The 27,587-nt window shown below is 45.5% G+C and overlaps 1 protein-coding gene across 1 annotated transcript in view; it reads left to right on the forward strand.

Annotated features, from left to right (window-relative positions):
* The window catches only part of EML6 (EMAP like 6), a 231,345-nt gene that overhangs the window by 180,304 nt on the left and 23,454 nt on the right, over nucleotides 1-27,587 (forward strand). Inside the window, exons 25-27 of the mRNA XM_053666835.1 lie at nucleotides 2,208-2,384; nucleotides 9,604-9,805; nucleotides 9,903-10,029. Coding sequence (XP_053522810.1) covers nucleotides 2,208-2,384; nucleotides 9,604-9,805; nucleotides 9,903-10,029 — 506 coding nt within the window. The remainder of the gene's footprint in view (nucleotides 1-2,207; nucleotides 2,385-9,603; nucleotides 9,806-9,902; nucleotides 10,030-27,587) is intronic.

The raw sequence follows: 27,587 nt of genomic DNA on the forward strand, positions 1-27,587 counted from the left end.
TTCCTATAAAAACATTTTTTTAAAAGAAACAGCCACAGTGCAACTAATACAAAGCTCACTCAGCAAATTGCTTAATATGACAAATACTAAAATGTCCATTTAAATCCTCCTGACACAGTGTGGAGCAGTCGGAGCAGCTGTATCCCAGGGGCCGAGACTCTAGAACTCGACCGCCCCTCCGCTTCCCAAGCGTGGGGTGACTTACGTGACTAGCTTCCCTGTGGGCTTGCACAGTTGCCTCCTCCTCCCGAAGGTGATGATGGAGACAATAATGACATGCCTGCCTGAGGCAAGGTGCTAAGTCGCCTTGAGAACTCTCCTTCCATTGAAGTTCCAGAGTTGGAACAAGTTTATTTACCCCTTTTGGGTTTGTGGGTTAGAGGGATCCTAATGTTCTATGTTAAATGTAGCTTCCCATGAATGAAACGTTTGCTTCCCCTGACAGTACAGTGTCCAGTTCTGACCACGGGTGTTCTGTTGGGGTGGCTGCATGGCAGGCAACACCAGCTCACCCCCCTTTCCTGCCCAGATAATGAGGCCAGGAAAGGGGCCACCCAGGGTGGGTCTCAGAAAGAGAATCGGGAACTGGAAGGGAGTTGGTGGCCCAGGGTGGGTCCCTGCTTCTCTTCCTGTGGAGGCCGGTTAGGGTGTGGTGAGAGGTGCGGGAACTCTGTGACCCCTCGGTCTGGCTCTGCCTGAGGCACCCCAAGTCCCTGGGCCAGTGTGGGTTTTTGGTCCCATTCCTGTGTAAGTGCAGAAGAAACACAGAGCGTTAAATCAGGACCAATTCGAGTGATGGAAATATGAATAGCACCTCCCCTCATGACTAAAATACCGGCTGTATCTTTATCTTGTCGTTTCCTTTCTAAGCAGTGACAGCAGGCAGAAAATACAGAATTGGAAGTGAGGTGCTTTAGCAACCTGCAAGGCAGCTTCCAGATCCAAAGGGAGTGGTCTGGCCTTTAATTTTAGCTACAATTCCTAATGATATTTATACTCTTTTAAACAGTTACTTGAAGTACACTTATCTAAAGAAACTATACTAAGAAAATCAATGCTGAGTTTAATTGTCTCTCTACTTCATTCTATTATTACAGGCCTGAATGCGAGTAAATGAGATGAAATCCCCTAGGAAAGTCCAATACAGTGTTGTTATTATTTATTATTGTTTTTATCTTTAAAGAAAGAAAGGCCTCCCTTTTAATCAAGATATAAGCTGTACATATGCCAAACCCTCTACCCAAGAATTTTAGACAAAACAGTTTTAAAGGATGAAATGTATATTCACAGCAATATGAACAGCTCCTCAGATTTTTAAGACAGTCCCCTTACAGCGTAGAGAATATTAAGCTAGCTACAGAATCTCATTCTTCTTTCTTCCAAAGAAACATTCCTTTAAGAAGTTATGTCTTCTAACTTTTTCAGTCGTTCACTGAATGACCAGCCTCACCGACGAATGTAGCTCAGTGGTGTATCTGGGAACAGATGCCCCGGGGACGTTGGGGTGTCTGGGAACAAGCTGGGGAAGGGGGGCTACTGGCATCCAGGGGGTGGAGGACAAGGGTGCCGCTAAGCGTGTCACCACGCACAGGACGGCCCTGGCAACAGAGAGTTACGCAGCCTAAAATGCTTACAGTGCTGACACCAAGAAACCCTGATCTGGTTTACAGCTCGTGCAGTGATAAATGGCCGGGTAAGCGCTAAAAAACTTCATTGTTGGACTTCCACACTTCCAAAATGGTCATCTGATCTGGAGAAGAATCTGTGGACATTTTACTGCAGTGTTGGTTTGTCAAGACAAAGCATATACCAGTTTACAAAGCAACTTAGGCCCTGCCAGGTGGTTGGAGCACTGTCCCATACACAGAAAGATCAGAGATTCGATTCCCAGTCAGGGCACGTGCCTGGGTTGTGGGTCTGGTCTCTGGTCAGGGCACGTATGAGAGGCAGCCTATTGCTGTTTCTCTCCCTCACTACCCCTCTCTCTAAAATCAAAAAGAATGTCCTCAGGTGAGGGTAAAAATACATGCATGCATGCATGCACACATACCTACATACAGCTCAGAACTGTGCTCCTCTGCACCCAACGCAAATGCCAGATGTGGGCAAAGCCATCATTTAGCGCTACTCAGCCTCAAATTGTTCCTTTTACATACAACAAAAAGCTCTCTAGGTTGTGCACAATATATTTTCTTTTTCTTTTTAAGATCGAGAAGATAGAGTGGGACACGTGGACCTGTGTCCTGGGGCCCACCTGCGAGGGGATCTGGCCCGCACACAGCGACGTGACTGATGTGAATGCTGCCAGCCTCACCAAAGACTGCTCCCTCTTAGCCACTGGAGATGACTTCGGTTTCGTCAAGCTCTTTTCCTATCCTGTCAAGGTAACGTCGCATGTCTGTTATGTATACTCACTCAGGCTCGTTAATAACCCCAGGTCTACCTAGCGTGTCCAAGTAGACTTTCAAATATTGACGGCATAAACAATCAATGATGTTACCTACAGTGCGGTCTTTATGCTGTATAAATATCTCCATGGCATTATGTTTGCTAATTTGAGTTGGAGTCTGTGGCATATAATTTCTCTTTGAAAGGCTTTCACTGGTCACCAAATCCAACATCTGCACAAACTGCACAGTAAGACTTTTCATGAGAACCTCCTGGACCCGTGTCTGTCTAACGGATACCAGCATACTTCCTGAGATGGAGAGCTTACTACCTCACAAAGCAGCCCGATTCATTTTAAGATAGCTCCCATTGTTAAAATGTTTTTTGTTCTATGTCGGACCGAAAATGGCTTCTCTTTAGCCAAAGTTCTGCCTACAGAATCATCACTGATTAACTCTAGTCCTCTTACAGCCTCATCTGCAGGAAGGTCTCCTCGACTCCCTGAGGTCTCATTCCCTACAGCCTAAACCCCCGCTCTTCCACCGTTTCCCAGGGGACATGGTTTCCAGCTATTCCTCCCTCTGAGCTCACTCCTTTTTCTCCCATTTCAAACTTTCTGATCAAAGACTGCCTTCAGTGCTTCAGATGTAATCTGACCAGGGCAGGATATAGTGGGACTTTATCTTCTTGTCTTGATTTTATTTTTATTTTAAATTAAACTAAAATGGTATCAGCTCTTTCAGCTGCCACACTACACAATTGAATCACAGATATCATTGCCAAAAATGTCCAGGTTCTCCCCCCATCTTATACTTACACAACTGACTTTCTGAATTCTAAACTCTGAGTACAGAACTTTGTATTTGTACCAAATAAGACTTGTCTTGTTTATTGGATCTCATAGTTCCAAACTGCCAACATTTTTTAATACTTTTTCTAAGTATCTGCTTTCTCTTCCAGCATCATGTCCTCCTCTGATTTCACAAGTGTGAGCTCTAAATCGTGCAAAGAAAAAACATAGACTAGAACAACCAAGCACCAGCACTGGCAGCCCCCATTCAGTTTGACATTCCAGCATTAATGCACACATTTAATTGTGGTTCTTCAGGAATACCTTTACATCCATCTGATTATGCTGTCATGGACCTCACATCTCCCTGTGTAGTCCAACAAGACATCTTTAAAGACCTGGCACACATCCTGCTAACACCCAGATGGACTGTGTCTCTGGTATCCTTAATCTCCCCTTCCAACAGACCAACCAACAGGAAATGTGAGGTAGTTCAGAGTGAACCCCTGTTGCTGCCTAGTAATCATCACTCCCTTTTCCAAGTGCTAATAGACCTTCTATGTAATAATTCACCCTAGAATTTTCCAGGGATTGCATCAACTGAGGAATCAGCATTTGCCGAAGTCCACTTCTTTTCCCTTTGAGATACAGGAATCTTTTTATGTTTGATGTCCCCTCCCCTGATTTCTAAACTTCTAGGCTGTTACTGACTTTATTTCTGTAGTCACAGTCAAAGGCACCTATACTCGATCGAGGACATGAGCTCTGTTTTGCCCTTTCTGGTTTGAAGAACATTCTCTTTAATAGAAGAAATAAGTAAGTCTGCTTTCTGTTCATATTAAACCATACAATTTAAGAAGTGTTCCTAACCTGTCTCTATTTTTCTTTTAGCCCTACACATATCGAATCCTTTTCACTGTTGTTAGTTTCTTACTTTAACATTCTGAAACTGCATGAAAGTTGTCCATGCAAGGCTTCTGTGTTCATCCTTGGTGCCCGCCCCCACCTCCGTCCCGCGCACATGGACCCGAACTCAGCAGTTTCCTCCGCAGCCATTTTGGTATCTTCATATGCTTTCTTGTCTCCCTCTACGTTTGTTAATGTCTGGTTAGAAAATAATTTCTGGTCATTTTTTCCAAGACTCACTTCTGATGTCCAGTGTTCTCTTCATTGTTCATCCCAAATTTCAAAGCCACCTGATGGCCTGTTTTCAATGATCCCTCCCTTCCCTGCCAGTTACCAGCTCTTCTTATTTGATCAGAATTCCGTTTCTTGGAGCAAATTTCCTGGCTGTTTCGGAATGAGATTGCTAGCCGGACAAGTTGGGGTCCCCTGGCACTGGTGGACTAAGGCTGGGCCTGTGTTCAGGTGGCTGAGGTCCCAGGTGCCCCCACATCGTGCTCCTGTGCTGGGTGTACTGTCGGTCCTGGAATTCATCACCCGCCCTCCCGCCCAGCTGTGCTGCCTGTGGCAGTCATGGCACCTGGGGTCCCTCAGACTCCCGGAGTCCCAGGGAGGTCCCTCAGGGAACACCCCCCGAAACAAAGTCGGGCCAGTCGGGGGGAGGACTCTGGGGCCGCACCTCTGCTTCATTTGGCATCACTCTGTGTTTTGTACGCCATCCACTGATCTGCTGTGTAAGATCATTTTTATAACAGTTTGTTAGAAAAAATTTCAAACATACAGGGAAGGTGAAAGAAGGATGCAGGGAACTCCTGGAGCCCCACCTCCTAGAGACTACCTCACCGTTGACCGTAGACAACAGGGTGCTTACCCCTGAGGGATTCACCTGCCTAATCCAAACCCCTCTCAAGTTATAGAACATTATCATCACCCCAGGAGGTTTCCCTATGCTTCTCCCAGTCAGTCTCTACCCCCCACTCACCCTCAGATGGAAAAAATACTCCTAAGGTTTTCATCATGGATTAGTTTTACCTGCGCCAGAACTTCATATAAATGGAATAACCGAGTAGGTGCTGTTCTGTCGGGTTTCCTTCACTCGGTGAGGTTTCTGAGATTTCTGCATGTTGTTGTGGGTACAATAGTGTGTGACTTGTTTTATAGCTGAGTGGAATTCCATTGTGTGGATATAACAGAGTTTGTTTATTTACCTGGCTAATGAGGACACGTGTTTTTTCCAGTGTTTGGTTATGATAAAGTTGCTGTGAACATTTTTGGACAAATACTTGTGGGCATATGTTTTCCTTCTCTTAAATAAATGCATAGGTCTAGAATTTCTATGTCATAGGAGAAAAATGTATGTTTAGCTTTTTAAAAAACTACCAGACCTTTTTCCATGTTCCTTTCCCATCAAAAAAATGTAATAGTTTTAGCTGCCAACATTCAGTGTTGGCAGACTAGTAAAGTTCAGCCGTGCTGGGGAGTCAGGAGCAAGAACTCACTGTGTTTGTAGTTTGCATTGCCTTGGTGACTAGTGACACTGAGGGCTCTCTGTTTGCTCATTGGCCATTTGTGAAGTGTTTGTACAAATCTTTTGTCTACTAGTTCAAATTGGATTGTTTACCTTCTTATTCTTGAATTCTATGTTATACAATTTGATGGAAGCAATAGTTTCATAATTTAAAACCACTAGCCAATATAAACTTCTTTAATTGTATTACTTCTCTTTCTCTGCTTTTTTTTAATCTGATTTTTCTGGCACACTTTTCCTTCCAAATACATGTACCCAACCTGCTGAGTATTTCCAACAGTGTAGTTACACTATTCCACAACCCTGGGTATGTTGGACAGAGGTCACCACCTGTTACGGACTGAATAGGTTCCCATCAAAATTCATTTGTTGAAGTCCTGACCCCCAATGTGACTATATTTGGAAACAGGGCCTTTATGAAAATAAGGCTACACGAAGTCATAAGGATGGGGCCCAGATCCAATAGGATCAGTGCTCTGATAAGAGACACCACGGAGCACGTTCTCTCTCGATGCAGAAACACACCCAGTGAAGGCCGTGGAGCCCACAGTGAGAAAGAGGTGTCCATAGACAAGAAGAGAGCTCTCACCAGGAACCAGATTGACTGGCGCCTTGCTCTGAGATGTCCCAGCCCCCAGAGCTGTGAGAAGTGAATTTCTGTTGCTTAAACCACCCAGCATGTCATGTTTTGTGATGGCAGCCCAACCAGACTAAGACACTGCGATATTCCAGCATAGAGCCCCATTCGTCAAGTCTCGTTGGTGCCTATGAGATCTTATCACCACACAGCTCTCTGTGTCCAACATTTAAGTTCCATTTGTTAGACTCTAAGATAACGTCATCTCCTTGGTCCTTTTCCTTGTTCCACCTTCCTGGGAGTCAACAGGCATCTCCTCCAGGCAGTTTTCCTTCCATGACAATGATGTGTCCTTGCAGATTCAGTTTCGTAGTTTAAAATGTTTGTGACCAGCCATTAGTCCCCTAAAAATCTCATTCCTTCTAGCCTCCCTGAGATACACTCTCCTTTGCCAGAGCCCACCCATTTTCCAGTATGTTAAACCATGTGCGATTCTGTCCTTTGACGCCAACTATACGTAGCTAGCTGATTGCTTCTCACCCCTTCTTTTCCAAAACAGTGCCTTTCCACTACACTGAAGAGGTTAAAATATCACAGTTGCCCTGACCAGCATGGCCCAGTTGGTCGAGCATCATCCTGCAAAGCAAAGGGTCACCAGTTTGATTCCCAGGCAGGACACGTGCCTGGGTTGCAGGCCCCCTACCTGGTTGGAATGCACGTGAAGGTTAACATGTTCTCTCGCACATTGATGTTCCTCTCCCTTTCTTTCTCCCTCCATAGCGCTCTCTCTAAAAATAAATAAAATCTTAAAAAGATAAAATATCACCATCCCCGATTCTAAAGCTGAACCCCGTGGTTCAGGTGCTGGCTCTGGCATTTGTTAACTGTTTGACCTAAGGGAGTTTCTTAGCATCTCTGACCGAGTTGGGTCTCCTACATGACAGGCACACATCTTTCCCTAATGGGATGTTATGTCATTATACGAATTACTTACGAAACATTGAGAGTAATGCTTACTATAGAGGAATTGTCCCAAACTTTTAGTTTTTACTGTAGTTATTATTACCCCATGTTTTTAATTCTCCCCTTTCTTTAAAGCTACTGTGGATTTTGGCATCTCTGAAGATGCCACCCGTACTCTAGTTCATCTAGAAATTAGCTATAACTCAGCGTATAATATCTAGAATTTGACTATTGATGACCCTTTGTTGAATTTTTCATTTATGTATCTCTTTTATCTCTTGCAAAATTGTAAAAATCACCAGTAATGTAGCAACCTCATCTCCTCCATTAGAAAAGTGTAAAGAAGCAAACTTAAGGATAAAAAATACACATCAGCATGTCATTTACATTTTTAAAACCCACCCTTAGGTTCTTCAGTTTCTTTCTCAGGCTGTCAGAGGCTCTTTTGGAGACTGGTTCTCCAAAGAGGAGCCTCATGCGTAGCGTTTTTCACATGGAGACACTGCGTGAAATGTCGTGAGTGCAGGGAGAGAGCAGGTGCTTTCACCAGGTTCAGAAATTGCTCCCCTAAAAGCAGGTAACAGGCAGCCCTCCGGGGGTGGATTTTGGCTTCTCTGCTCTTCGTTCTCAGTGAGAGAGTTGCGGGAGGGAGTTCTGGCGGCACTGCGCAGGATTTGCCCTGATGGCCCAGAAGGACGGTGCCTCCGCCTGGCCACGCCAGGCCTTCGGGAGGCGCCCTCCACAGGCCCCCAGGGAGCCGCCAAACACGCCTGCCAGCCGCCACCTCCCAGGGGAGCAGCTGGGTTCCTGGAACCTTCTAGTAACTGTGAATCACTTTTATTGTTCCACAGAACAGCAATCATGCTTCCTGTTCTGAGAATCTTGAACCAGCCTTTGCTGGAATCGACTTCGAAATTTTCTCAGTCCTTTCATCACTTTCTTCCCCTCCGCAAAGATTCTGATCACCGTAGGGTATTTTCCCCTGAACCTTTCTTTCTGGATTCATTTTTCCATCTTGTCTAGAAACCCTGTGTTCCTTCATATAAGTGGGAGTACGAAGAGGCATTTCTCAAACCCTTTTACTTGCTCGTCCTCCTCTCAGAACACCGACGGGCATAATGGGCCGTTCTCACTTCCAGCGGGAAGACCAGCAGGACACCTGGCTGCAGCCACATGAGTGTCATCTTTGTGGCCGTGGCCTCTGGGTCTCCCAGGGCCACACAGTGGGTTCCACTGCGAATCCTTACGTGGCTCTGCCTATTTGCTTAGCAAACTGGTGGCCCTGGAGGGCTTCCTGGAAAGGCTGCCAACCTGTTCGCTCCCTCATCTTTCTGGACTCGGTGCTCTGCGGAGGAGCGGGCAGCCCCCCTCTGCCATCAGGTGGAGGTCAGCCAAATGCAGAGAGGTCTGGACCAAGAGTATTTTCACGTTGCTCCCTCTCCTGCACCTGTCTCCTGCTGCATGTTTGTGGTGGTTTCAGGTTCCCCGCATGCTGGTCCAAAACCCTCTGGGAGCCTCTTGTCTGCTAGTGAATAGTTTTTATTTGGGACGCCGATGGCCCTCTCATGACTTCAGAAAGTACGCGCAGCTTCCCACATTGTGTAAGGTATTCCCTGGGAGTCTCTAAGAGGACAGAAAAACTCCCCCTTTTCGAATGGCTCCCACCGGAGCTGTTCTTGCCAGACTGCGGTGCATGAGCCAGAAATGGAAGCTGGCTTCTGGTGGCAGCTGCACCTCCCCCGCCACTTGTCAAGGCTGCCCGGGTGGGCCACTGCCTCACAGTCACTTGCCCTTCCCACCGAGCGCACCGCTCAGAAGAGCTCATGGTAATTACTAATAAACTGGGTTCTACTTAATTGTGTTTGTTGAAAAGCAGCTTACTTTTTAAAAAATCAATTAGTTGAGTGTTTCTAGTGGTAGAGATTGTTTCTAGAGTCCATGGCCAAAACTGTTGTGCGTGTTTTAAATCTTACCGAGGCCCCAGGATTGGAGGAAGTCCCTTGCTGATCTGCCCTAGTCTGGGCTGTGGCACAGAAGCCACTGTGGGGATGACCTGGGAGGACACTTCTGATCTCAAATGTCAGCCAGACTCTCAGTCAGGAGTTGACACTGGAGACCTGTTGAGAATGCACATTCGATATTTGAGAGAAACAGAAGCCAGCTTTTTATATTCTTACACTCCCAGAAACAAGTCCTGTACCCTAACATTTCATCTGTTCCCTTGCAAACTATTTTTTGAAGACCTATGATAAGCCAGGCAATGTTTTAGGGGAAAAAAGACACCTAGTCCCTGCCCTCTTGCAGCTCACATTGCAGAGAATGTAAGGCATTTGCTGCTTAAATGTTTCATTTGTGTTCAGTAGAAACCACTGCAGGGAATAACGTGGATGAAACAATCCAGACACGGGCGTAGTGAGCCCTGGAGGGGGTAATGGCCAGTTTCTGGCTTCACAGGGCCAGCATGCGAGATTCAAGAAGTACGTGGGGCACAGTGCCCACGTCACCAACGTGAGGTGGCTGCACAACGACTCCGTGCTGCTCACGGTAGGGGGCGCCGACACGGCCCTGATGATCTGGACCAGGGAGTTTGTGGGGACCCAGGAGAGCAAGCTGGTGGACAGCGAGGAGTCGGACACTGACGCCGAAGAGGATGGAGGTGAGTCCTGTCTGCCACGCATCAATCGCACCTTCCTCCCCGCCCCTCTGAGCCACGGCAAGCAAACCCCACTCCTCCCTTCCTTCTGTTGTTTGAGGCTATGACAGTGACGTTGCTAGAGAAAAGGCCATTGATTACACCACCAAGATCTACGCTGTCAGCATCAGGGAAATGGAAGGCACGAAACCACACCAGCAGATGAAAGAAGTCTCCATGGAAGAAAGGTATGGCGTCGCCAGGTTTGTTTGCATTTATTGTACCTGATGACCAGAAACCCATTTAAACCACAGTGCACTTTCTTTGCCCTCCAAGATGCCTCTTAGGCCAGTCTTTTATGTGTATGCACAGAGTCTTCATTTGCACACAGGCTTAATTTGGGGAAAGTTGTCCACAGCCCTCAATATATGGCAAAGGGTGGGTTACGCCTTGCCAAAGCTGTTCGTGGAATAGGACTTGACTAGACATGAGATTTGGCTGGATTGGGCTTCCCTTGCCCAGAGAGGATGCCGGGACACCCCAAAAGCTGTCTTGAATGTGGTGGCTGCGAGGAGGGCATGCTGATGACAGGTAGGAGGGAGCAGCTCCTGAGGCTTTGAGGGAGTATTTGTGGTTGTGGACAATAACCCTCCCTTCTACCCAGAGTCCGTGCATCACTGTGTCACTTGGTGAACCTCTTACTGCGTCGTCACCTGCCCATGTTTGCACAGGTGTGTTTGGCAGTTCCAGGCCTATTTGATTGTGTTGTCTTGGATCCTCTGCATAGAAGGAAAGCTGCTGGTAAAATTTAGGCATTTCTGATGTACTATTGCAAATTGATATTATGATTCATAAGAGAAATTGTCAAATACTTTAACATTTGTAAAAAAAGAAAGCTCATAATTACTATTTATCGTGCTCATAGAAGGGAGGATAAATATTGAGTGAAAATGTTTAACATCTAAAGAGAATTTCGTGGATCTCAGAGACGTTTAAGAATTCTCTGTGGGGGTCTTCACACGGCCGTGGGTTCAGTGGTCACGAGTGTCCTGGATCTGTGATGTGTGTGACTGAGGAGTTACTGTTGTTGGCATTCAGCATGGCCTTCTGCCTAATAAAAAGTATTTAATAAATCTGATCTAGCACCTCCTGCTATTAGGTAGGAATTCAGATACAGAGAAGTGAAATGTCATTTCCCCTTCCTGCTCCAGTTCAGTGCCAGAAGTTAGAATAAGCCTGATAAATTGTGGGTATGCTAAAGGCAAGAAGATCAACTCTGATGTGGGCGGAAAAAAAACAACCCTAGGTCTTTCCCAGCATTTTTGTTAGATGTTACTATAAAGGTTCCAAGTTCTGTTTCAATTTTTTTCAATGTGTGGTTGCTTCTGGTGCATCCCCTGCTGGGACCTGGCCCCCGCTGGGACCTGGCCCCTACTGGGAACTGGCCTGCAACCCAGGCATGTGCCCTGACTGGGAATTGAACCGCAATCTTTTGGTTCACAGGCCCATACTCAATCCACTGAGCTATACCAGCCAGGTTTCTGTTTAAATTTTTTAAAAAATATAGAGATTTTTCTGTAATGGTCTGTAAACTATAGTACATTCTGCTCGCAACGTGGTTTTTTAGTGGCCGCAAAGAGAAATTAAATTTGAGGGACCTAATTCTAAGAATAAAAAAAAAAAAGGACCATAGGCACATATGTTCATGAATAACCCTTCCACTTAAATAATCTTCTCTAAAGAACACTTGGCATAAATTAAACATTGTTTTGAAAGAAAATTGCCCAACCTTTCCAGTTTCACATAACTTTATATAATGAGTCAACTTGGCTACGGATCCAAGGTTGTTGGTGACCGATTGCTACAGCCAGTGCTTCGTCATGCCATGGGTGAGACTGGCCACTGAGACGGGGAAATCTAATCGAAGTCCCACTTCCACACACTGCAGCGGATTCCTAACTGTAACCGAGGCTCATTGGGACCTTTCTCGGTCTTGGTGTCTGTCTGCGCAGGTCTCTAAAAGTCTCATACGTGCTTGATGTTGGAAGAGGTGGGTGAGGAAGGTAGAGGTGACCCTAAGAAAAATGTTCAACCTTGAAATCCAGAATTTTGAAGCCACCTCATTTTCTTCAGTGTGCCAGCCAGATCGGGAGCTTTTCCATAGCATACACAGGATTGGCTCTTCTTTTCTTTTTTTAATACAAAAGAAAAAATCCTTCATAGATATAGAGGGAGTTATTTTAGTACTTTACTGGCATTTAAAAAATAATTCACACCAGGGTGTAGTGAAGAAAACCTGTAATGAAGAAAACAGTTTAAGATAAATATAGGGTCTGGAGGAATAGAGGCCTTTTCTCTACACAGCAATGCCTTTGATAACTTAAAAAGCCTTGACAGCATCAGATCCCACAGGGGCTGAAACCAGAGAGCAGGATGCCATCTGCAGAGCAGAGCGGGGCACCCCACGAGGGGGCGTGGAGAAGGAGCAGTACATGGGTCTGATTAACAGCCTCCATGGGGGCAAATCTTGATCAGAACCAAGAACAAGTGGTCTTCACCAGTTGTCAGTACTGTTAGGGGCGCTTGAACCTCAGAGATAGGACTGTAGGCAGCTTCTGAACTGCAGAAGAGACAAATGGGTGCTGGGCAGGGCAGGGCCTTCTGAGAATTTATGAGAAAGCAGGAAGAGAAAGAGAAGGCGGGTAGCAGCCCTTGGGGCAGGGAGGGCACCTAACAGCGAGTCAGCCAACAGCTCACCAGAGTCCTCACCGAGGGTACAGAATGGGTTCCAGTGCCCCAGACACAAGAGAAGCAGAGACAGAGAAATGCTGGGGTGTCAGACAGCAGGAGCCGGGATGGGCAGCACCTGGGTTCTCCACGGGCATGTTCAGGACAGTCAGCCATGACGCTGCTCCCTCCTACTCCTTCAGGCCCTGCTGATTGCAGGAGCAGAGGCCCTTCTTGACCTTCCCTGCGTCATTCCTTTCTGTGTATCACTGCAGATACCTGCCTACACCTGGGTGCCTTTTGTAAATAGCCAGGCCCTGACATGGACCAATAAGGCTAGTGGAAGACAAAGACTCAGGAACCCCCATTCAGTGCCAGGATCTATTTTGTCTCTTACCAAAGTTTCAGGTAGTTCTACCTCTGGTTTAAATCCCCCTTGCAAACCGGGAGAGGAGCGTGGCATCTGTCATACTGAGAACAGTGCCTTGAAGGCAGTTGCATATATACACCCATCATTTTTTTTAAGTAACTCAATTCTTAATTCCTAAAATATAAGACTGTCACACGTTATTTCAGATTCAACTCCATTATTTAATTTTAAAATGGCCGTGAGGCTTTAGATTGTGTTTTCTTGTACAATTTCTAACATATTGTGAGTTCTTCTTCTTCAGAAGTCATGTGATCTCCAGTTCTAATCTTTTTGAGAAGTCTGAAAGCTGAAATTTGTTAATTGCTCTCAAAAGAATGCTGGACTAATCTCACTAACACGCAATCCCTTCCAGGTGTTTATCGAGTGTCCTGCTCACCCACTTGAACTTTGCCCTAACTTGCTGAGGGACCTTGCCCCCAGGACCCTGGCACACTTGGCCAGCCCACCCAGAGCCCCAGGCGAGCCCTTGGGCATCCTGGCCACTTAGCTGCTGTGTGTGGCCCCGTGCTGAGGAAGGTCACTGACATCTTTCCAGTTTTGCGAATTCTTGGTCTCAGGCCTTATCTAGGCCTCAGGCCTGCCCCTAGCACTCTCCGCATCTCAGCTGATCCATCCTTCTGGGTCTAGAGCAACCTGCCCAGGCTTCCTCCACCTCTCCAGCTCCCAGCTCCAACCTGACACCATGCCCTCGCTCTGGAGTTTTGACCTCATCTAAAATATTTTATTATATTTTCTCATAATTTAATAGATGCTTTGTCTATCTGCAGACTTAAATTTATAACAATACATATTTTAAATGTCAGGAAGTTCCTTTTGAGAAAAAAGACCGGAAGAGGAAAAGCATAGTTTTTCAGAGCAATTTAAGGTATGAAATGCTGACCCTCATCACCGTACAAGGAGTAGTCCAAAATCTTGTCTTTTACTGGTAAAAAAAAAAGTTCCCTCAGACTCACCAGAGGACAAAATCCCTAAAGTTTGCTCAGTACCAGATTATTCGAGTTGCCTATAAAATTACAAATTTCTTTTCAATACATTGGCAAGGTCACACCTTGTTTACATATCATTTTTAAATTTATAAGATAGGTATTTTAGTTTCAAAGGGGACACTCAACCCAAACGGGCCTAAGGAAGAGGAACCTGTTACTCACACGAAAACCCAGGGAAGGGCAACCTCAGGTGCTGCTTGCAATGGGCTAAAATCAAGCTGCCAGGTCTTTGCTCTTTCTGCACCTTTCAGCTCTCCTTCCTCTGGGTCATTGCAGCTTTTCAAGCAGGAACATGGCAGCAGTACCTGGACCTCACCGGCTCTGGGGTCAATACCGGCAGGAAAGAACTGCCTCTGAGTCTCAAGTCCCCACAAGTGCCTATGATGTGCTATTGGCCTTGCTGGGTCACATGGCCACCCTTGAATAAATCACTACGGACTGGGAAATACGGACGTCTGATGATTCATAAGTAGTCACATGCCACCCACAGACTAGCCGTATAGTCACCTCCCCAAGAAGTAAAAATCCAGGGCTGTTGTCAAAATTAGAGGGATGATTTCTGGATGGGCCCAAAACAGCAAATATCTGCCATACCCCACCCTTTTCTTGTCACATACACATATTTAAAATGCCCCAAATTAAACTGGCCCACATATGATTAGAAACGCAGTTATCCTCTCCCCAGAGAGAGACGTCTCAGAGCCTTAACCAGTTCCTACAGCCGGCCCCACATCCCGGTCTCGGGGAGTTGTGAAGTCGTCTCATCCAGGGCCTGATAAAGCTCCTCACAGTCCTGGGGCTAATGACAGTGCTGACCACCACAGCATGCCAAAGAGACAGTGGTGGCGAGAGTACAGACGAGGACAGTTGTCTTAAACTGCTGCTTGGAAGAAGAGAGAGACAAGTACGCAGTGGCCGCTGGTCCATGCCTGTGTGTATCGTCCTCAGTGAAACAGCACAATCAGGGATTCTCGTGCTTGTCATGTGCATCTTTGTATCACTGGACAGTGACAGGAATGTTGGAAGATGCCAACAGTCAGAGCATGTAAAGGTTTTGTTTGTTGTTACGAGAAAAGACACAGACTCGTACGGAAGTGAAAATGTTGGTGCCTCCCAGGCCTCACGAATTCCTGCTGGGACATGAGCCATGCCCCTGCGGAGGGAGCAAGCTGCCGGGCACCAGAGACTCACTGTTGTTCTCACGGGAGTATCCGTGGCCTCTCCTCCTCCTGTGAGGGCCTCCTAGACTTGGAGATGCTCTGGCCCAGTGCCCTCGGTGTGACAGGGCAGGGTCAGTTGTGGGGACAGCTGCCCCAGGAAGCCCAGGCTTCAGGTCAGTCTGAATTCCATGTTTATGATTTATCCTCTGGTCTAAGATTTGGCATTTCATTAGCTTCCACTTAGGAGGAAAAATATTTTTTATATCTCAGACTGGTAATTACTTCAATTCTCAAGAAAGGGAAGGTATATCAATTTAAGAGAAATGGGATTTTATTTTTTTTAATCAGGAAGTCATTTTTTACTCCTTCTAACCTCACTTTTTATGATAAACTGAGCATGAGTTAATTGATTACTATTGATACATATTTCTTTTTTTAAAGCATAGTTTGCATTATTTGATTTTTGACGTAATAGTATAACTTTTTATAGGTTCACCTGATTATAGTGAATGGCTTCCTATTGCCATGTTTCATGTTTACACTGTCACTGTTTAGTTTGGAACAGACCATCCTTTGGGTTGGTGTGTGTGACTTTGTTATAATGCCACCATATATTTCCAAAATCGTCCTTGTTTTTTAAGACAAGAGGTCCCACACTTGTCTCTGGCTTTCCTGTCCCAAGCAGAGAATCTGTTCTCTATCAAGTATACATTGCTCTGTTCCCCATAACTACAACTGGTTGCTTAAATTTCTGTAGACCTAAAATTGAAAAAAAACCGCTCTTTTTTGTGGTTGTGAGGTTATGTTGATTTTTAAATTGAATTCTTTGGGGGGATAGCTTATTTCACTGGGAGAGTTTGTGTTTTGTTTTTTGCTGTCTTTTATGCACCATGTCGTTTGGTGTATTTCTGAAGATTATATAGGGTAGTGTCATCTGAAACTTCAGAAACCTTTCTTTGTTCTGATTTTGACTTTTGACTCAAGTTCCCTAACAGTGGCTTCAAAGAATACAAAAATATAGGACACCTAGTATCTTAGACAGAATTTCATAATATTGGTAGACAGTGAAAGGAATAACCTTAAGTCTTTCAAGTTTGGGCTAAATGCCCTGTGTCAGTTGTGATCCCAGTAAGAAAAAGAGAGAGAGCTGGGAAAAGGAAGTAATCTGGGGAGAGCTTAATGAAGGAGCTACTAATAAAGGGTTGAGCAAAATTAAGAGGAACCACAGGGATGGGCAGCGGCCCGGGGAGGGCAACAGCTGGAGGCTGTTGCCAGATGTGGAGAATAGAGTTGCAGGAGTGGACCACCTTTTGAGAGCTGAGACCTGAGGGAGAGGCTTGAAGGTGCCCATCCTGAGCTCCAGGGAGGAGGCATCCGGAGAATAAACGGCGTTCTCATTCCATGCTGGCCTGGGGTTCCTCTCTGGAGCTGAATGCTGGCAGAAGCCGAAGGGCGGATCCATTGCTGCCGTCCACAAGGCGGCCTTGGAAGGCAGCAGAAGGGTGCAGAGTAGATGCGGGAGGTCACCTGGAAAGTAGCCAGCTCGTTGTCCTTAAACTTGTTTTCCCAATGGGAACAAGTGTTTTCATCACAGAGAAGAACCTGAGGCCATTTAATGTTAGAGTAATTACTATCATTTGTAAATGCCTTTGAATATACACAGGTATTCATTAACTAGTATTACAACAGTGCATATGCAGTCAATTAAAGATGCCAGTGAATACAGCCAAACCAATATCAAGAATCATGAGAGCCACTTGGAACCTCACCCAGTGTAAGTGGGCAGCTAGGAGGAGCCATGGCTTTTCCACCACGGCTGGGTGAGCCCAGGCACCGCGTTGAAACGCTCGCACACCAGAAAGTCTGACTGCGTCCTTGAGATTTTATTCTCCCGTTACATGACGATAGTCCCAAATAGTTTTAGAAGCAGTGTTTAATATCTTCAGCCCATCTCCTGAGATTTTTGTTTTCACATTAGAGGAAAACCACCACCACCACAAACTATAAACTTAGAACTATAGACACATCTATTGGCGATACCCAGTTGTTTTGTGCGGACGAAGTGATCGATCGTGCAGCCCCAGTTTACATTCTGTGGTAACTGCATGATCACCGCAGAGGTGAATCACACCGCATTAAAAAAAAAAATTTGTAGATGGGCTCTAATAGTATCTGCAAGTGTGGACCATGGTTTTTAATTAAAATCCAAATGAGCTGACCGGCCTTTAGTCTTTTTCCTTGGACCTGGTGGGGCCTTGGATTGTGATTTGTTTTAAATATTTGTTGTTTGACGCATGGTCCCCATCTCCTCCTCACCAAACTGCTCAGATTAATCATCTACATGGGGGAATGGTGATAATTGAGATTTTTATTTAATATATTCAGTTGAAACCTGGAACTTGCATTCAGGAAAAAAACCCCTACATTAATAGTGATAAAATACAGAATTAATGCAAATTGAACTTTATGGAAAGTGGCACATAAATACTTTTATTTCTGAGTGAATGCAGTGCAATGGTTAGCTCAGAGATTGTTTTCTCTGTGCGCCCGAGTCCGCAGTCCAATATTTTTTCGAGGTCTCTTACTAACAAGTGCTTAATAAAAAGGCTTGCAGCTCTATATAAAGGCTTTTGGCTGGCTATCCAGGGATGGATAAAACAATGTAGGATTTAACCCTTTGTTTCTACACCATCTTTAAAACATTATTTTACTTATTCTAGCATTTTCCACCTTTTACCCTACCCCCGCCCCACCATCTTCTCACTACAGAAGCTGCACAATGTCCAGCCACCACTTAAAATTCCAAACTGAGCAGATGTGTATTATTTTCTTTCCTTGGAAAGGCCTTGGGCTTGCTTCTAGCCTCTCCTGTTTATCTTAGATAAGGAAGGTCATTTCTCTCTTTAAAAAAAAAAAAGAAACAAAGGAAGAAAGAGTATGAATTAGAAAAGTTATTTTTAACCTTAAATTGTCTTGACTCAAGTTTAATGTAGTTTTCCTTTGAATTTATGATATTTATAGTTTTAGCCATCGATTTATTGGACATATTTACTCTAGATATTCAGCTGTTTTACCTGGCTGCGTAATATATATATATATATATATATATATATATATATATATATATATATATATAATCATTTTGTAAAAAGAAGTTTAAGAAATGATTACTTTTATGCACTTGCATCAATCAAGCTTTGTGCCTTAATCAAATAATATTTGCTTTTCCAAAAGAGGGTTCTTAATACAACTAAAAATCATTTTTTAATTTCTGCCCTCTGAATATCATCTTTAATATTTTTTTCTAAATGACAGTCACAAGTCCAGCTGACTATAAGAAGAAATATTTAGTGCACATATTTTTAAAATATATTTTATTAATTATGCCATTACAGTTGTTCTATTTCCCCCCTTCATTCCCCTCCACCCTGCATACCTCCTCCCCCACCATTCCCCCCCTTCAGTTTATGACCAAGTATCTCAAGTTCTTTAGATTCTATATTTCCCGTACTATTCTTACCCTCCCCCCTATCTATTTTCTACCTACCGTCTATGCTACTTATTTTCTGTACCTTCTCCCCCTTCTCCTACTCCCCTGTTGCTAACCCTCCATGTGATCTTCATTTCTATGGTTCTGCTCCTGATCTAGCTGTCCTCTTAGTTTGCTTTTGTTTTAGATGTGGTTGTTAATAACTGTGAGTTTGCTGTCCTTTCACTGTTCATGTTTTTTTTAACTTCTTTTTCTTAGATAAGTCCCTTTAACATTTCATATAATAAGGGCTTGGTGATGATGAACTCCTTGAATTTGATCTTATCTGAGAAGCACTTTATCTGCCCTTCCATTCTAAATGAAAGCTTTGCTGGATAGATCAATCTTGGATGTAGGTCATGAAATCTTTGGATTTCATGACTTGGAATCCTTCTTTCCAGCCCCTTCTTGCCTGTAAGGTCTCTTCTGAGAAATGAGCTGACAGTCTGATGGGAACTCCTTTGTAGGTGACTGTCCCCTTATCTCTTGCTGCTTCTAGGATTCTCTCCTTCATTTTAATCTTGGTTAATGTAATGATGATGTGCCTTGGTGTGTTCCTTCTTGGGTCCAACTTCTTTGGGACTCTCTGAGCTTCCTGGACTTCCTGGAAGTCTATTTCCTTTGCCAGATTGGGGAAGTTCTCCTTTATTATTTGTTCAAATAAGTTTTCCACTTGTGGCTGTTCCTCTTCCCCTTCTGGTACCCCTATAATTCAGATGTTGGAGCGTTTAAAGATGTCCTGGAGGTTCCTAAGCCTCTCCTCCTTTTTTTGAATTCTTGTTTCTTCGTCCTCTTCTGTTTGGTCATTTTTTTCTTCCTTCTGGTCCACTCCTTTGATTTGAGTCCCAGTTTCCTTTCCATTACTATTGGTTTCCTGTGTATTTTCATTCATTTCAATTAGTTTAGCCTTCATATGTTCCTCTAATTTGTGGCTAAATTCAACCAATTCTGTGAGCATCCTGATCACCAGTGTTTTGAACTGTGCATCTGAAAGTTTAGCTATTTCTTCATCGCTTAGATTTATGGGCTCTGGGGCTCTGAGTTGTTCTTGAGCCATGTTTTAATCTGTTCATGCCTATGAGGAGCGGAGCTTTAGTTTTCACCAGGGCAGGGCCCCCCAGGTCGCTGGTTTGTGACGCTGTATGTGGGGGTAGGGTCAGAGAGAAACAGTGGCAGTTCCCTCTGCCGCTTCCTGCCGCTGGGGCTTGAGCGGTCCGTCTCACTGCTCTCTCCTTCATGGGTTTATCTGCACGCTAATGTGTGACCGAGATCAGCTCTCAGTGGGTCCACCACCTTGTGCCCTCAGTGGGTCCACCACCTTGCACCCTCCATGGGTCCGCCTGCTTCTCCACACCTGGGATCCACCCACGGCTGCTGGCACACCTGGGTCACGAGCCCGGGTCTGTCCGGTGGATCTTTCCTGCCCGACCCCACTCTGCTGCTGGCTCTGCCCCTCTTACCAGTTTGGCTGAAGGCTTCGTTGTTGTCAGACTTCCGTGTAGTTCAATTTTCTGTGGTTTGGCTGCATTTTTGTTGCTAAAACGTTGTTGTTTTTAAACTTAGTTGTGAGAGAAGGCGCAGTGCTTCCACCTACGCCTCCATCCTGGCGGAAGTCCCTTAGTGCACATATTTTAAAGTACAAATTCTCGGTTAATTTTTTAAATTTGAAATCAGTCTCCATCTTGTCCATTTTTTTAAAGCAAAGGTTAGTTAGTGACAGCGTTTTGTAACAACTTCATTACAAAGTTGTTTGTAACATGTGAAACCTTTGACATCTCTGTCCTCCTTGTGTTTTAGTTCTGAATCTCTAACGTTTACAAAAATGTTAGCTCAGTGAGTGAAAGAAAAACTCAGGTCCCTGGGATTTGCTCTCACACCTAAAATATCGGTAGATATCCAGGGTTTACTGGAGAATGCCTGGCTGCTTCTGGCAAGGGCCCGATGGAGTCCTGGGCCTTGATGTCACTTCTGAGGCCAGTCTGCTTGGTCGTCACTCACAGGCTGTGAATGATGTGGACAGTGATGTGAATATGGGCAAGGTGACAAGACCGCAGTGAGACATTGTGACGTTTCTTCATAGAGTGTGGAAAGCTGCAGACAGAGTCACGTGAGGCAGGAGCCCTCCTCGTTTCCGCAGGTGGCGCTCATTTCCCCAAGCCCCAGTGTGCCCCAAGGAGACAGTGCAGGCCCGTCCTGTGTGCATTCACGGGTTCTCCCCGCCCAGAAGGGCCTCCCATTCCGCTCCATCACGAGGGCTTCCAGACTTTTTCTCAAACCGTGTTTATAGAGAAATGTGTTGGAGAGTTTGTTTGTTTCAGCCTTGAAATTAAGAGCCTTCTTCTTTAATCCTTAAGTTTTAACTTTTAAACTCTTCTCATTAAAAATGCAAGAAAGGTTTAATGTTGGTTCCTTAATGTAGGGCTTCATAGCATCAAGATATTTAAAGTTGCACTGGGTTGCAAACTTTGCGGGACTCAGCCCCTGGAGGGCAGGCCCTGTGTCCCTCATGGCTGCCACCAGCCACCACCATGTGCCTAACGCAGCATCCCAGACAGAATACCTAGCAAACAAATATTTCTTAAATGAGTAGATGAATGGGTGAACTTACTTGGCTTGCTTCTCTTAATACTGAAATGAATTAACCTGTCCTTTCAATGGTCCACAAATCCATTCTTTGTCAACGGCCTTTGCCTCCATTTTGTTAGCACCTTTAGGTGGTGGTCTCTTTGTGGGGAACTGGGTGACCCCATGTGGGATCCGGTGGTGTCCCAGCTGGCCACGGGGCTGCTCTTGGTTAAATAAGTTTTTTTAATCTTCATCCCATCTGTCCATTAGAAATTAAAATGTTTATTTGGTTTAAATCTAACCTGAGATCAAAAGAATTGAAAAGAAAATTCTGTGTTACTGCAGCAATCACACCTATGTTTACAAAATGGGACAGATTTAAATAGCTTCCCCGCGAAGCAAACTATACGGTCTGTAGGTAATCCCAGTCGTTGGTGTTTCTCCCTAAACATCTGCACTGTGTTTAGGGACAGAAATCGGCTGGGAGAAACCGCTCCCAATTTCAAAAACAAAATGCTTTATTTAATCAGTAAATTCACATTTCAAGTTTGCCTGAGGCAAAATGAGGAAGCAGACCACGCTCCCCGCAGGCCGAAGTTAGCGAATGAACAGCCCAGCTCTCCTGGCACTTCCCTGGGCTGGGCAGGCCTGACAGAGGTCCTTTGTTGCTATTGATCAATAGCTGCTTTGTGAGCTTGTATCGTTTGAGTTGCTAAGAACTGACAATCTTGCTAGCATAGCAGGTGCTACCAAATTTACCAGACAGATCTGTCAGGACCGCATCATCCTATCTTAATGCTTGGTCCAGTAAATGGGAATCTCTGATTCTTTGTTCCAATCTCGTTTGTGCTGATAGAGTGACTTTAAATAGCCTACAAATTAGCACGGAGGCCTGCAGTCGCATGTGTATTGTGTGTAAGTGCAGCTCAAACCTCAGTCCATAGAGCAAACAGGGCGGGGAGAGTCCCTGCTCCTCCGGAGTGTTTCTCTCTCGGCCAAATTCTCCTTCTTCCCTTTGGTTCTTGGTTCAGTGAGAGTTCCACACCCTGCTGCTCTGAGCAGGTGGAAGAGAGCTAGTTTCCTGTGCTAAGGAACTGAAGCTACAATATCTATTAAACCATGAAATGCTGAAATTCATCATTTTTAAGGCCTGCTGTTTAGCTATGCAACTCCACTGAAAGCTGAGTAGTCGATTCTTTTAAAGGGAATTTAATGCTACCATCATAAATGATTTTTTATTCAATCTCGATTGAAATCTTTTATTCAAATCTTGATTTCCTGTAGCATTTGAAGCAAAGCAGTGATGTCAATATAACAGATAATTAACCCTGCCATTCGTTAGGGGATAGTTTGTTTGCTTTTTATCACAAAGGATGTGCCAGGCCATAAAAAGCCAGAGGAAAATGCTTTAAAATGTTGTCTAAAAAAGATTACTGCACCTAGGAAACCCTAGTCCCCCAGTGTAATCAGTAGACTCACACCCACTCACGGGGATGGCATCACAAACGGTAAGCGCTGTTCTGTTCTTAGAAAGGGAAGGTCTTAGGAGACAGTGGCAGAGTTGGGTCTGATTGTTTTAATCCAGCCTCCAAAAATCCCTCAGATCTCCACTTGGAGGGAATGGGGGCTATGGGGTCGTTCTCCCTGCCTCTTTCTTCTGTTGTGTGGTCATGATGTAGTAACTGAGGAGGTATTTGCAGAAGCATTTCAAAGGTGCACGATTTGTGCCCCTTAAAATTATGTTAGTGAGCATAAGTTGTGGCAGATCTCTTTTGCAAGTGTGTTTATTTTTTTAATTATTATTATTTTAAAGATCTTATTTTTTTTAGAGAGAGGGGAAGGGAGGGAGAAAGAGAGGAAGAGAAACATCAGTGTGTGGTTGCCTCTCCTATGCCCCCTGCTAGGGACCTGGCCTGCAACCCAGGCATCTGCCCTGACCGGGAATCAAACTGGTGACTCTGCTTCACAGGCCCATGCTCAATCCACTGAGCTACACCAGCCTGGGCTGCAGGTGTATTTAGAGTGTATTGACATGCTTTTTAACCAGTTCCACCCACTCCTTTGAAGCACCCACTCATGCTCTGCCATCTCCTACCTCTCCTTTCCTGTCACTTACTAATTTCCTGTCTCTGAGTTCAGCTCATAGTCAGCTGGTCAGCCTCAGCTCCTGCCATGCTATGAGTTACATTCTTACCCATAGTGCCTCTCTCCGTCAGTGACATCACATCCCTCCTTTAGATTTCTCATTCTCAGTACACCCAATCTTCATCCTCGTTATGACATCCGGTACGTAGACACTTGCATTTTTTTCTAGGTTCATCAGCTCCCTCCTGACCTTACTTTTTTTTTTTTTTTGCTTGCCTAAATGTCATTCTTACAGTCCTGTAAGAGTGTAAGACTCTTCACCCCTATATTTCCCCTACACCCCACCCCCTCACTCTTCAGACTAGAAAGTGACATCGGTGCGTAGGGCCCTCACCAGAGTCGGTGTTGCCCACGGCACTTCAGCCCTCTTCGCTGCTCGTTCATTTTCATTCTCGTCTTGGGTTGGTTCCCTTTGCCATCCTCTCAGAAGTCAGACAAATTTTTGCCCCCTTCTCAACCTTCGGCCCAAACCCTTTCCATTTTTGGCTTTTCTAACCTCCTTCACTGAGAAAACAGAAGCCATTGGGCATGCACTGCACCTTGGTCCTTGTTTTCTCTCCGTCATCTTGCTTCCCATCCTCCACCCCACGTAAACCATTCACCTCCTTTTTTCTCTTTTCAGAGGCAGTGAGTCCCTCCTCCTCTTCAAGTCTGGCCCGTCAGCTGGTGCTGGGATGGGACCTCGGCCTCCCATTCTCTCTGCTCCCTCATCATCTCTCTATGTCACTCTCCTTAGCGAGAGCCGTGTCCCCAGGCGAGAATCACGGTCCAGTCTTTCCCACTCTGCCCAGCTCTGTTCAAGGAACAGGACAAATCCTTTGACGTATTTTATACACTTGGACGTATGTCCCCACCTTCACCTTTCTGCCCTTTCCTCCTCTTATCCAGGCCTCACAGAGTCTCTCCTTCATTCTTAGCCCGTTCCATCCGTCTTCCATCCATGTCATTCTGCTGACATGTCCACTTCCTCATCCCCAAATCCAATCCACTCTCCTCTTTGTCTTATTAAAAGGAAGAACTGTTTCTCCTGAAGTAGCCTTTTCCCATAGAAATAATAGTGCAAGCTGAGGATGTCCTTTTTTGAGTAGCCACGTTAAAAAAGTTAAAAGAGATGGTGAAATTGATTTTAATATATTTTATTTAATCCACTATCTAATAAGATATTTCAATGTGTAATCAGTTATGTCAATGAGTTATATTATTTTTAAAATTACTTTTACTAGGAGTTCAGAATCTGGAGCACACTCTCCCATTGTCACACCTCTTCATTAGACTGGCCCTAGTTCAAGTGCTCGGTGGCCACCTTATTGGACAGTGAAATTACAGACCCTCTTCTCTCACTCGCCTCTGGAAACGATGTCTCCTGGCTTCCTCCTCCTCAGTGTCCCATCTCAACCTCCTCTCCCAGGCCCTCGCCTGCTATTGATCCTTAGGATCTCACTACGGCCATCCTCTCTTTTACCCTGCACCCTCTCCCTGATTCATCTCCTCTATTCCGCCTGCTGTGGGTGATTCCCAAGGTGCTAAATCTAAGTCCCACCTCTCAGTTGAACTTCCAACTCAGTTGAACTTCACTGGACAGCCAACCCACAGATGTCCAGAATGTGACACAGCAAACTTGAACCCACCGCTTTTCCTCATGGATCTTCTGTCTCGGTGGTGCCACCCTCCACTGAGATGCCCAGCAGAAAACTGGTACTCCCCTTGAAATGCTCTTCCTCCTTTATCCGTTAGAGCTAATCAGTTACCAAGTCCTCACATTCGGCTTCACCAGTATCCTTTAAATATGCACTTGTTTCCTTCTCCACAACCACAGCATCTGTCAGATCTTCACCGTCCCTCCCATGGACCATTGTAGCAGCTTCTTCAATAGTCTGTCTGCCTTACTTGTACTTCCTTCACTCCATCCTTGATGCCCTCAATTTTTCACCTGAATAAATTAATATTCACCTAAAGTGGCCATGTCTGGGACTATATCCCTATTTTTTAAATATTTTATTTATTTTCTTTTTAAGAAAGGGGAAGGGCGGGAGAAAGAGGGAGGGAAACATTAATCAGTTGCCTCTCACGTGCTCCCAAATGGGGCCTCGACCCCAATGAAGGCATCTGCTCTGACTGGGAACGGGACCAGTGACCTTTAGGTTTGCAGGTCGATGTTTAGCTCACTGAGCTCACCAGCCAGGGCTATATCCCCATTCTTTAAGGGCTGCGTCATAGGCTTAGATCAAGAGCATTTTTAAGATGGCAGGCTCTCAGGTCACCCATACCTCTCCTGCCCACTCCCTTCCACTGCACTTCACCACTGAGCAGCTGTGTAGATGGTTCTGGAACACACAAGAATTCATTTTCTTTGTTTTGGTAATAGAGAAACCCTATGGCTTTGGACACTTTTCCTAAACCTGAACATACCCTAGAGCACCAGTGTCTCTCTCTCTCTCCCCCCCCCACACACAGACATCTCTGAAAATCTGGTTACAACATGTCCCCTCCCCACCCAGAAAAATGCACATATGCAAACGTGATTCGACCTGAGTGTCAGGGGTTCACTGAGTCCCTGGGGCCCACCCAGGGGGTGATAGACCTTGTTTGAGGACAGTTATGAAAGTCTCAGATCACCTACTGGTTTCTACCTAAAACCAGGATCAAGAGTAGCTTGGTTTCCTAAGACATTTTGAAAATTATTGGAGCATTTCACAGAACATTTGGGAATGTAGCTACAGTTTCCTCCAGTGGCACTTGGAACACAGTCTGACTAACAACACTAAACACAATTCCAAACTTGCTTTTCTTGGCTAAATGTAGCCGAGTTTCTTCACACTGACACCCCTTTTTATGGAAGCTGCTTGGAACTGCTTTGCTTCTCGCTGGGTTTCTGAGCTTGCCGCCCATCAGCTGTCACGCAGAGGCTGGTTTCCATGTCCTCCTCCGAGACCCTTGGTGCTGAAGGCTCTGCTGCCCAACTTGGGTCACCATGCACTCCACCAGCCCTGCACCCCAGGGAGGGGGCACCCCCAGGCTCCGGCCACTCTTAGAGGCCTTTGTCCGGGTAAGGTCGTGTGGCAGGGAGTGCTCCACCCACCTCCAAGTGAGTCTCAGCTTTCTCCTCGGCAGTCTGGCTGCTGGGCAATGAGCTTGCAGCAGGGACTGACCTTCCATGCCCATGGAATGTGCTGTTTCCATAGGGCACAGGCGTGCACAAGGTGGGGACCGCACGCACAGGTGTGGGGTGGGTCTCAGCAGCCCACACCCTCGGCACTGGGCAGGGACAGGGCTGCCTCCTTACTTAACACCCAGTCACGTGCTTCAGTGCACAGCCTCTCCTTGGGGTTCCTGGTCCCACTTTCTTTCTTGGCAAAGTTTCTCTCCTGCTCTCTCCAAATTCAAGCCTGTGCGTCTTCCTCTCTCCCAGTCATCCAACTTGTTTGCTCTCTTGCCAGGCTCTGTCCTTAAATTTCTTGCCCAGTGGAAGCTCTCTTCTTTGTCCTCAAAGCCCCACTTGCTCCCAGGAGGCCCCTTTGTGTCTCTGTCCCTTCCACCTCCAAACCCCAAACCCTCGCCGTCCAGCTCTTAACCTTTCTGAGTCTCCCTGCCAACTCTCAAGGGTGCTCACCACCTCCCCCCGCTCTCCCAGCCTGCACGCCAGCTGGAAACAACCAGCTGTAAAGAGTTCGTTGGACTGAAAAGGGAGTGAATGCTCACATGCACTCTCCTCTTTCCCATCTCAGCCAAGCTTTTCAGAGTCACATTTCCAGTGAACTCTGAATCTGGAAGGATTTAAATCCACTAAATCTGGAAGGATTTAGATCCGCTGAAAAATGCTAAACCCCCAGCTGTTTGACCGTGTTTGAAATTTTTGGCAGCCCCTCCCATGTCTGATGTTACAAACACTGTTTATAGATGCCTGGAAAGAAGCCTTTAATGCTTGTATTGTGTTTTAACTTGCTTTCCTTTGGAGGCAGGGAATTGTCAAGTAAGTATTCACGGCACTCTGCAAAAGCCCAAGTGTTCATTCGATGAGCATCCAGTACTAAGCGTTCATGCAGAATCCGCACCCGCGAAGGGCCTTTACCTAAAATGCACTGAGTTGGCCACCATGCAGGTTTCCTCCCTTTGCCCCTCTCATCTCAGTTTGGGAGCCATACGGCTGTAAACACATGCTTGTGAGATATGAGAGAAACATTCTGACACTGCTTTACTTTTCAGTTTTTAACTGAAAATCAAGGTGAAAAAAGCATCAGATTGCGTCTGCGTGTGTATATATATA

This window comes from Artibeus jamaicensis, unplaced genomic scaffold (assembly GCF_021234435.1).
Source record: "Artibeus jamaicensis isolate MK-2021 breed Jamaican fruit bat unplaced genomic scaffold, CSHL_Jam_final contig_465, whole genome shotgun sequence".
Lineage (NCBI taxonomy): Eukaryota > Metazoa > Chordata > Mammalia > Chiroptera > Phyllostomidae > Artibeus > Artibeus jamaicensis.